The sequence below is a fragment of the Pleuronectes platessa genome, chromosome 20, assembly GCF_947347685.1.
Source record: "Pleuronectes platessa chromosome 20, fPlePla1.1, whole genome shotgun sequence".
NCBI lineage: Eukaryota > Metazoa > Chordata > Actinopteri > Pleuronectiformes > Pleuronectidae > Pleuronectes > Pleuronectes platessa.
Window position 1 is genome coordinate 14,187,424 of NC_070645.1, and position 12,198 is coordinate 14,199,621.

The following is a 12,198-nucleotide window of genomic DNA, read 5'->3' on the forward strand; positions in this document are numbered from 1 at the left end:
AATGTCAAGCATTTCTATTACTGATTTACAATGTGTTATAAATGTGGGAGCGACATGTAAGAAACAGAACAGGGACCACCTGACTGAAGCAGATATATTAATTGGATACACAACTGGAGACGGATTAAACATGAGCATCACAGAGATTCAATAATTTCCTACTCTCGTAAAGTGAGAAATGGCCAAATTATTTAGTTCACTCAACGTCCTTGTCTATTTAGTAGCTTCTGAATTTTTCACGTACAGCAAATGTGGTCTCATTCTTCAGATTTGTGTCTCTATTAATAATTAATCACTCAGCAGAACAGGATACAGAGTATCTCTGGCCACATTGCCTGTATGATTAATGTGCTGTAAAGTTGGCGTGACAGCTCCCTCACACGATCTGGGGAAACGTAACACTTCATCTCTCGCCGCTGTCTGGGACGAGGGCTCGAGCCAGGGGACCGCCGGCACCCACAGAGACATGGAGGTAGGGGGCAGAGAGAGAAAGAGATGTGTGGTCAAATCCTACGGTCCACGGGATTCTCAGGAGAGATGGACCCTGAATGTATTTATCCATTGTTCTTCTTCTCCTTGAACAGGTTATTGCTAAATCGCACAGCTTGGGTGTTAAATATCTATGTCACAAGGCAGCCTTTATTAAAGAGAATATAATAACTGATATATATGGACGACATGCTCATGGTTCACAACTATCACTTTCTATACAATAATAATAATGATAAATTGTTTGTTTAATACTTATTGCATTGACCCACGGTCCCTGTTTTTTAACGCATGTTGTACAGTGCACAGTAGCAGGCCCTCGTTGTGATTAAAGGTTCGCTCACATAACCTGAATGTTAATTCTGAGTGGCTAGAGTCAAACTTATAAATACATACTTATCAACAATAATTTTATACATTTACTATGACAATAATTATTGTCCCATATCTATGTAAAAATGTATTAAAACAAAACTCCAAGGTTCATGGTTTAGGAGAAATATAGGAGAAAAAAACAACAAATGCAGTGATGTATATAACAAAGGAGAAACAAGTGTACCACTGTAAAATGGAAACCGTGATTTACAGTAATTGGTGATACGTATTTATACTCCACACTAATAAAATAACAACCATAAAGCACATACATTAAATAGAATATTCTTCATTAGGAGTATTATTAGGCCCACTGTGTGTTTAAAAGCTACCGAGTGTAACAAGTCTAACTTTTTGTAGCTCTCCTGGATCAGGTAAACACACCAGGAAGTGAGCAGGACTTTTCAGCTTGTGCTCCTTATGGCGTTTTCACTGGAGTGGAGAGGTCATTAGAGTGATAAGTCCTGGGTTGGGCCTCACACCAGAGCTCAGGACCAGTCACTTCTTGTTTTACCAGTATCCTACTGATGACGCAAAACTTGGTGGCACAGAAACAGAACTGAGATTTTGTAAAATTTGACCTGCAGGTAAATGGTTTGTTCTCTCCACTGATTCTGCAGCTATCGTCAGAGTGCAGCTTACAGGGAATTACAGGATACACCTGATCAGTTAGTAGAGGGATTTTCCTGATTCGGATGAACATCAGTGTGTGCGTGCATGTGAGTGTGTGTGTGTGTATGAGTGTGAGTGTTTGTGTGTGTGCTTGCATCTGTTTGAAACAGGAATACCGGTAGAAATTCATATTTTGAAAACAATCTTATTGCAATCTTCACATCTTCTGCACAGTATATGAATGTAATTATAAATGTATTTAAATATTACATTTCCAGGACCATCATTAATATTAAGATCAGTCTCATGTTTTTCTTTTCGTTGAGACATTGATCTAGCTTTGGATTTATTTCACTTATATCCAATTTAAAATGTGCATGTCCACTTCTCCACTGTCCTCCAATACGGTTTCACTTAGGCTCAAATATCAGCAGGACCCAGTCAGTGTTTTAATGGCAGCAGGTTCATTCAAAGTGTTGAATAATGGAGAATTCAGGCTCAGAATGAGACGTCTGTGGCTGAAGGAGCCTCGACTTTCACTGGATTTAATACAATGTATATGATTCTGCCCCAGTTATGAACTTTTGAAGTATGGACTTTTTTGACTTGTTGCCCTATGTCATGGTCTCAGAAATATAATTAGTTTGCATATGAATTTCTTCTCTATTTAATTGTTTTATTTAGAAATTCCTTTCCTTTGGCGTCTCCCTTGCTTTGCCTCCTGTCTTTGTCCTGTTTCCCATGATCACCTGCACCTGTCCTCATGTGTTTCACCTGTGTTTCATTATCTTCGCCTCCCTCTCTGGCTATATAGTCTCTGTGTTTACCTTTAGGCTGTTTGGTTCAGTTCTGACCTGTTTGTTGCTGCCATGTTTGTTCCACCTTTGTTCGGCTGCTTTAGTTTTTAATATGTGACTGTGTTAGTTTGAGTTTTGAACCTTTTTATCATCCAAACCACAAAAGTCACTGAGTATATAAATATGAATAATGGTGTATGGTTGATATGAGTCAACATCTACAAATGTGTGTTCTGATCCAAGAGTTGATCCTCAAATGTGGATCCAGTGTGTCTGTTGAAATAGTGCGACAGTATTTTTTATATGAAACTGATTTTTGTGCTGGAATGAAGAACTGTGTTAGGAGTTTTTGAAAAAAGTGACCTCTGAACTCTGGAGAAACGCATGTTACTAACTTAAATTAATTTCTCTACAGACCAGTGTTTTGCTTTTTTACCATTTGACAAGTCTTGCGTGTCAGTGCTGAAGTATCATAGACCCATGTAAACCCTAGCAGTTGTACAGAAGAACTGTTCACTTCCTCTTGGCTTAAAAAAGGCAAATTAATGATCCTACTTCCTCTTGCAGTTGAGGACCTGAAAGGAAACACTTCAGCCAGTCTTTTGGACCTTTAACTGAAAATAGACTTATTAAATACATATTTTACCTGGCAGGGGCAGATCCAGAGGTGGGGCAAGGGGGGCACTGTCTTATTGGACCCTGACGTACCCCTGTCCTGTCAGTCATATTAAAAAAATGTGTCCTCACTCAAGCTCAATACAACAAATCTATTAGAACAATTGTATTCCATAAAGAAAGAGACAAACAGTGGAGGAAGTGTGTTTATTTCTAATTGTTATAACTTTCAAATTGGAAGAAATACATTTTTTTAACCAGACTAGACTCATTCTGTGGACAATGGCTATTAAAAAGGTTAATGCAACACGCAAACTACACTAACCCATGTGACTTTAAATGGATCCAGCTCTTCAACATGAATTACAAATGCAATCGTGCGTCTCTCTTTCACAGAGCGCTCTCTTCCTAAGTGACTAACATCTCACTTGTGTGAAACACTGTGTTGGGTTTTCCTCTCTCTATCCCCAAAGGAGCGCTCTCCTCCTTTGTCTCATGGCTGATGACATGACAATGAACTTTAAATGTTTAATATTCTTCAGCACGCACGCAACTTGCATCACGCCATCTGTACGACACTTGTTCTGCACGGGGAGGAGAGAGGGTGGGAATGAGAAAGGAAAAAAAAAAAATGAGATAGATGGAGAAATAACAGCGAGAGGTGAGAAAAGAAGTTTGCTCAGGAAGAGGCCGAAAACAATGAAAAAAAAACATCCAATCAAGAGAGAGGGATGGATGCTTAGGGCAACTGTAGTGTAGGCAAAGTGTTTGATGCTTGTTGACAGCTGTATCTGTGAGGGGGAGTCTGTATTAGAGTGTGTGTGTGTGTGCAAACCAAGACCTATAATCCTATACCATGCAAGGTTGCGTGACCGTTCATACCCCACTCTTTGCTGCTCCACACACCATTTGCCCTAATTGGTCACGCCGAGTCTTGGTGTCTTTCTCACACACACGCACCCACACACACACGTTGATACACACTCATACAGGCAGATGCACCAATGCATATATAGACACAACAAGGTCCACATCTCCTATGCCCCGTATCCACGGTGACAATGAGGGGACTCCTTGAGGGTATGTCACAAACACGCATGTACATACACATATGCATGCACATCGTCATACCCTACTAAGCATATGGGAGACAGTCACGCAATCCCCCCCGCCCGTAACCCCCACAACCTTGTCAGGCCTTGACAACAATAAACCAATAGACAATAAACGGGACACCTTGCCTAACTAGGATTTTTTTGGAACATGATTTTAGATGATGTAAAAGTGGACTTTTTAAACAACTACTTTCAGTTAACTATCGGACCACCTCTGTTTAGATTAACAGCTACTTTTCGAGCACTGCTACATGTTCAGGCAATACACCCGATTTTAACTTGATTAAAAATATGGGTATACAGTACATTTTGAGATAAAATTATAATTGTCATATTGTCAAATAATTTTTGTAACTTGTGGTTGGAAATCAGTGCTCTAAGGCAGAGTCTCTAAGGCAGAGGCTTTCAAAGTAGGAGAGGGGGCCTCCACAGCTCCAAGGGGCCCTAAACAGTTTTAGAATGACACTCTCTGAATTAAAGTGAAAAGAATTACATTACATCAGTTTTAACATGTTTCATATCACAAGGTCCCAACTACCTGAACAGAGCTGCGTTAATCAGCTCCACATGTTTTGAATGAGCTGCAAGACGTCCTAAATTTAGGACTATTACCGTCTCTTGTTTGGTTTGTTCTTTCCATTAACATTGGTTTTCATGGAAAAATGTCAGTTATTTTTATTTTCCAGGATATATTTTAGCTATTTTCCTATGTATGTTCATTGTTTGAGAACTGTTTGCTGTGTTTAAGTTGGTTTTGTGTGTGTGTTCTTGTTTTCATTGCCTTTGTAGGACCTTTTCGAGCATGAACAGTGACCTTGTCAGGACCAGTCGACCTCATGGGGACTAAAGCCTGGTCCTAATGAGGCAAAACATTATTTCTCCTCCTAGTTAAAGTTAGGGAAAACATTTTGGTTAAGCCATCAACAGTACAATGGTAGTCAATGCTGTGTCCTAATAAGGCGTATGTGTGTGTGTTTACATTTGAAACTTATTTCATATTTCCTTGCTGCACATCTAGACCAGGAATTATCACAAAATATATTGTACCTCAATGGGACCTTCATAAATACAACATGTAGAATATGTAGAACTAGATATTGTTTGTGTGGAGTGAATTTATGTGAAAAAGGAATATTGTAGGCTTTCTATTGTTTGGTTAAACAAGTAAAATGGGGGGCATTTCGCTGAGGGGAAGCCCACAGTGTTACTCTGAAAACACAAAAATATTCTATAAATAAAAATCAATCCTGAGCCCTAAGGATTAGAAAAATATAATCTGCTGAACGTGACGGTGTTTTGTGTGAAATTGAAATCTTCATGTACAGTATTTGCCCGGGGACGACTGGCCGGTTGAAAGGTTACCAAGTGCAACCTGGTGATTCATGAACTAGATATGCAGGCAGCAGCTGACTGTGAGTCATCCTCATGCACGCACATATGCAACACACAGGAAGGCAAACTCCTCCACCCGGATACCCAGACTGCTTCACAAAAAATGTCCCCTGAACGCCACGAATTCAAGCCTAACCACTGTGGAGCATCTCACATTTTCTTAAATACACACAGTAGGCCTATATCTCTTGTTACACACTTCCACCATCAGTCCTGTGGGGCAGGGCCAGCAAACATGAATGCTCCAATAACCTCCATGAGAGATTAGGGGGAAGAGTGTACAGTGAGATTATGGAGCCACTGCCAGCAGTGTTTGTTGTGGTTGTGTTCATGCTCTAGTTGACAGATTAATCTGTGAAGGTTACACAAGGATAGACGCTAATGCCCTCCCTCTTTTGCTGGGAAATGCTCCCACCTACTGGTCACAATGTCAACCCGCAGCTGAAGAGAAGCCTATGTTACAGGTCACAGAGTGTTATAGGACAACACTACATTCAAATCAGTCACATCAGTTGAAATACAATCTTGATAAAAACAATCGTGGACTGTATTCACATGGTTGATCACCTGGGTTCATTGGTTCCATACTAATTCAGTTTTATTTATCTGTTCATTACTGGACCAGAGGGATGAATCACAATATACACAAAAAAATAAAACATTTTAAACCAAACTCCAACTCATTACATGCTATTGGACTTTATATTGATTATTTGCCTGTTTAAGACATTGGTAAAGTTTTTGACAATGAGCTGATGAGCATTTAAAAAACAAAATGCAATTGTTTCTGTTTAGAGATTATATTCCTGTATAATCGCATAAACTAGAAGGCCACTCTTTCATAATGTTACATTTACATGTATTGAGATCAGATACATATACCATGTACACAGAACTATATAATGCATTACTAATGTGAAACCCAGGCCATATGTCCATTCTTTGGTACAGTTGAAAGGAATATTTGTTACCCTACAGTAACTGAATAAATAATATCCCTCTAAAAATAGTTATATCATAGAAATTACCATTCTGCACATGCCAGATTGTAAATTTTTTCATAGACATTTCACAGAAATGTCAAAAAAAGAGAGTCCTATCTCACAATATTAAATGAAGCAGTCAAAAAAAATCCTGGATCAAATCAAATCAGTTCTAAGGGTTTTATTATTTTGCATAATCCTGCCAACAGACAAACAGGATGAAAGCATGACTTTGTAACGGAGGTAAACGTTCAAATTTTACATTATATAAAAAGTGCATTATTTTACCCTGAGGGTCAGTGTCTCCGATCACACCACAGAGCACCTCTTTTATCTTTGTATCAACAAATGTTGAATTTAACGAGCCCTAACAACACTTGTTTGTTCTGGTGAAGCAGTGAGCATCAATATTTATTGAGTATTTTCTCTAAACTGAGAAAACTTGCCTGATTCATGGTTGTTCAGACTGAAGGAACTTTGTGTGATTCTCTGATCTACATCAGGTATTTTGGCCCCTTCAGCAAATGGAAAAAGTTTTCTTTCCAGTGTGAGTCGCTGAGGATTTAAGGGTTTTGACTTGCAGTGGCAAGCATTTAATCAGTGGCTTTAACTCAGAAGGACTGGAAATACCTCTGACATTTGTTCGCCCCAAAAGTGGTAAGACATATGACTGGTCCGTACCAGGAATAATGAGGTAACATGACAAAGTAATTACCAGTAAAACACTGGGGAGATTGATCAAACTTTAGTCCATCAACTCCACGTAAAACCACAGAAAAGTGGAACATCCTTTGAATCTTCATATTGAATCTGCGATCAGAGTGAAAATTCCTTCCACATTCAGATCATTCAACCTTTAGTCTCTGAGAAGTTTGTGCTGGTTTGTAGTGGACTATGATCTGAATCAAGACGAAACAGTTAATGATCAAGAAGAGCAGTCCAGCGAGCCAGATCAACAGGAAGGTGTTGTAGCCTTCAAACTCCAGGAAGTAGGCCGGCCCCAACCAAATACCCTGGGGAGAATTGGAGAGAAAACAGGTTTTCTTTCATACTAAGCTCAATTTTAGCTGTTTCACTAAAAAATTCAGTTGTAAATCTACACAGATAACATCAATATCTGGACGTCACAAATGGATGGTCTGGAAATGTGCTTATGTGAAGTTTACCTGTCCAGCAAACCAGAGGAGCAGCAGTCCCGCCCCCTGTTTCAGAGACAGACTCAGACGAGGGATGACCAGAGGAAGTAGGCACAGGTACCACAAGAAGTACTGTGAAAGGATAACACATGAATCTTTGTTAAAGTATGCATGAAGATACGTCGACAATATAAAGGACCACAATACAGAGTTTGAATTCTTTAGAAAAGGCCCAAACTATTTTTGGATGGTCACAGGGACCTTTAACCACCAAATTATATTTGGATCATCCTTGAGACCAAGTGAATGTTTGGATTGAATTAGAAGATAAATGTCACCATCATGGAGACACGAAAACAAACAAACTACTACCTTTCTATCTGATTTCTGCCTAAACTCTGTTGATGGTGGTTCATGTACCTGTGAAGTGCAGACTTTGTTGAAGGAGACGAAGATGGCTGTGTGAAGGAAACAGGAAAAAGCCAGGTCGGTGCGAAATGCCCATGATGCTGCCAGCAGCAGGATGAGCTGAGGGAGAAACGCAGCCAGGCCAAGCCACTGGCTCCACCTGCTGTCTGCTCAGACACAAGACAGGAGAAACAGACCAGTCTTAAAAGGCTATATTAACAGCACACATCATGGGATGGCTCTGTAAACTGTGAACTTTTAATCCAGTCATCCTAATTGTATGAATGTATTTTGTGCAGTGGCATACATCTTCCGCTTTGTAGACTTTTGATGTTGATTTTAATGATCTAAACTAGCAGTTTTATTGGAGAGTGCCCTGATCAAGCATACATCTGCAGTAGTTATATCTTCATGCTGGTCTTTGCTCTGTAGTTCTGTGATGCTGCTTTCAGAAATGCACTGAGCTCTGGATAATCTCCGGACATTCTGTGGAGGTTCTCCTGCCAGCCCGCCTGTAAAGCTCTTGATAATATCCGAATGACCCCATGTTAGAATACAGCAGGAAGTCCTCTGGAGGATTCACCACAAGTGAGTGGATTTGTTAATGATTATTCTAAGATGCATAAGACCCAAAACTGGAAAAAAGAAAAAAAAGAACACGTATGTCAGAATGAAAAAGCGGTGCCACACACGAAGAAGGAACATCCAAGATGTCAAGAGAATATTTGCTGATAAGGACAAACGAGAGTGTTAATGAGCTGCAAACAAAAACAGGTGATCTGAGAAGCATGCTGCACCACCCCTCCCCTCAAAAATCTGCAGATTTCTCTGCTGTTATGAACGTGTCTGTTGTAAATCTGGTGCCTTCTTCACGTGTGAAAGGCAAACTCTGGAGTCAAGTCCCCATAGTGAGATTTCATTCTCCACAGTGTATATCTGAAAAAGCTTATGATGCACTGTGTCCAACTAGGAAGCTATAAAAGGTTGACGGATAAATACCTGCAGTGAGGTAGAGCATGTAGAAGTATGGAGAGAAGTTGTGTCTGATGTCTCTTCTGGTCAGGTGGTACAAGTAGGTCTGATGAAGGAACTCCCAGCCATACCTGAAGAGACAGGAGAGGAGTCACATGAATGAGCATTTCTATTCAAACCTATCAAAAGTTGGTATACTTGTTCAGATAAGGAAGTTAAATCAATATATTTTTACCATCAAATAACCATAAATGCTTGAAGTATTAAGCGTTATTGTAAGAAATGGAGCACTTAATACTTGTCTGGGCAGTACTATGGAAATCAACTCCTGTGTGTTTATGTGCATCTTGTTCATCTCACATGTGATAGAAGAGGGCTGTGAGTCCACAGAAAACTCCTCCGGCCACAGCTGCAAAGAGGAACAGCTCAGTGTTGAGGAAGCTTCCAATGAACCTGATAATTCTCCTCCACCTCTGTTTGTCCTCTGCTCGGCTCTCTGGTGTGCGCAGGGTCAGAGCGATGGTCAGAGCATATGTAACGGGGTAGATCTTCATATGCACCGACAGGCCGTACAAGACAGCGGCGCATATGAGATGTCGGCCTTAAAGATAGAAGAAGATAAAAGTATCAGAACAGGAGCAGTACTTTACAGAGCTACAAACCACATCCACCCACTTACCTTCCATACAGAGTAATGTCCCCAGCACCAAGGCTGCCAGGATGGACTCAGCGTTCCCTCGGGTGGACACTCCCATGGCCAGTGGGTTGAGGAGCCACAGAGACGAAACACGACGTGCAGTCTGAATATGGAGCACATAAAAAACAGTGTTAACTGCACTGCGCAAAAATCCTCTGGGCTCCATCTACATGATTTTGACGAAACAAAATGTGTTTTGTGATCAAAATATTTCAAGTAAAAAAAGATCGAACCTCAGAGGTCAGACCTCGCAGGCGCAGGATTCTGTAGATGAGCAGTCCGGACAGCACGTCACACACAACGAATAGGATCTTGCCAAACACCATGCTGAGATAGATGTTGGGGGTGAGAAGCCAGGCCAGCAGAGGAGTGTAGCGGTAGGTTGATCTGTTGTACGGGGACTCGCCCTGAAGGTATGTGAGGTTACAATCAGAGACATGTACTGTACCTCTTACTGCTGCAATTGATGATTGAGTCAAGTTCTGGATTTTTCCCTCTGATTGACATCACATGTTTATTTTGTTGAAGCTGCTCATCTTCATCAATCAACGTATAAATGTATAGAGAAGAGTAATATATCTCATCATACTAAAGGGCCCCTGTCTTATCAGATCATCGGTATGGATTTTTTTATGATTGATAATAACTGATATTGTTGCCAGGTGAAAAGGAGCAAATTTGAAATGCATCATATAACTGTCTGTGACAATGATCATATTGTATACACTAATCCAAAAAGGCAGCTAGTGGCATGGAAGAGGCACATTAAATAGTAAATTAAATTGATGTGCTTCAAAAGTTACAATAACTTCCAACACTGTTATTTTGTTAAACCTCTTGTTAAAGAAATAATTAACAAGTGACACTGAAGATAGTTTCTAACTCAGCAGTTCATGGGGAGTATTTAAGTATTATACCATGTCTATACCATGTAAAAAATAAATCTATAAATATAAGCTACGAGATGAAAATGTGTTTCAAAAAGGTTTTAAAATGTATTGTTGTTCTGCATATTTCCACTGTTTTCCAATGCAAATATTTAATGTGTGTAACTACTTTCGGGTGACATTTATTTGAAGCTCATTGTGACTTTGGAACTTTACTGAACTACTTACTGACTGCCTTCTGATTTGTGAAAACAATCATCACTGATTCTACACAACACCTGCTGGTCTCTGACATGTCAAATGTTGAAACCAGGACACAAACAGTAGCGATCTGCTGTTACACATGAGGTCATGGGGCTGTCACCTCAGTGATGAACCTTGCAGCATCCGTGAACACATGGTAGTCAATGTCCGTGTACTTCACCGCCATAGTCCGGTCCTGGTGGTCTCCATAGGCGACCAAAGCCAGTCGCACAGCGAGGGAAACCGAGAACAGGGCGTGTTTGTCGGTGAGCGTGGAGATCAGCCGCTCCATCGCGCAGGAGAACCAGGTCACCACTATAAGCTAACTCTGGCTAACTAGTATGGATGTGTCCTTCCCATAGGTCCTTCCATGGCGAGGGTTTGAGGCGTGTGTCTAGTAATCCAGGAAGATTGTTGTGAAGCGCGTATCGAGGCTTGTGCTGACGACGTATGTGGTGACGTTCAGAGCCTCGCGAGCCGGTCGTACCACGTGACTGATTCAGGAAATGGTTTGCGGATTTGGCAATGCGGTTCCCTTTTGATCCCTTTATTGTATCATAAAGACAGACACCATATTAATAAGTTCATAATTTATATATTGGCATCACAAACATCATTTATTGAATTCAACGCTTCACACACGCCATGGTGTCATTATAATCACTCTGCCTGTTGTACATTGATTGTCCACTTGATGGCACAGTAGAGCAAATGAAACCTGAGTGAACCAATTGGATGGAAAGCGTCAATACTTCATGAAGCTTCATGTCGCCATCACCATAGATATATGGCCATCACCAATTATATTGTTATCGGCACGTTTCGCTGAGAGGTTCCACTGACCAGACTCCAAACTCACTTCCGGTATTTGTGTCACGTGGGTTGAGGGCGTACCACTGCGTCAGGTTTGAAGTGGACGAGGGCGCACTCTTCTTCTTTTTGTTTAATGGCGCGTTGCACCTAACGTTAGAGGTCCATTACCGCCACTTACTGTGCCGGAGTATGGGTCAGAGTGTTTGGTCTGCGGAAATACATTACTACTACTACTAATAATAATACTAATGATAATAATAATAATAAAAAGGACCAAAAAAAATACTGAATACTGTGTTAAACCTGAATTCTTCAGGTATTGTTTCAACATTATTTAACAGATTTGGTATTTCTCTGGAGATGCTTACCCAGTCTTTCCTATGGCTCTCCTCATCTCTTGTAAAGTTAAAGGTGTATCCATCACAGCATTTGTTCTTTCTCTTCTCTGTATTATGGGTTTCTTCCCTCCCTCGCTTCCTTTTCTGTTTTAGATAGTCAGAACTGTGAATTTCTGCAAACATCTTGAACATAATCTCTCCAACTTTTAACAGTGGGTACTGCCTCTCGCTTCGAAATCCCCCCAACTCTTTTATCATTCAACATACATTGCCTATAGGAGTTATCTGCCTATTTTATTGCAGAATTCTCTCCAACATTCTCTCTT

At 40.4% G+C, this 12,198-nt stretch overlaps 1 protein-coding gene across 1 annotated transcript; it reads right to left on the reverse strand.

Moving 5' to 3' along the window:
- Positions 1 to 5,967: 5,967 nt before the first annotated feature.
- On the reverse strand, positions 5,968 to 11,207 carry pigm (phosphatidylinositol glycan anchor biosynthesis, class M). The gene is made up of 8 exons (XM_053412329.1): positions 10,843 to 11,207; positions 9,825 to 9,998; positions 9,574 to 9,694; positions 9,255 to 9,495; positions 8,922 to 9,025; positions 7,935 to 8,089; positions 7,545 to 7,646; positions 5,968 to 7,391 (listed from the first exon to the last, which is right to left on the reverse strand). The coding sequence occupies exons 1-8, from the start codon at positions 11,011 to 11,013 to the stop codon at positions 7,224 to 7,226; spliced, it is 1,236 nt and encodes a 411-aa protein (XP_053268304.1). The 5' UTR covers positions 11,014 to 11,207; the 3' UTR covers positions 5,968 to 7,223.
- Positions 11,208 to 12,198: the final 991 nt, after the last annotated feature.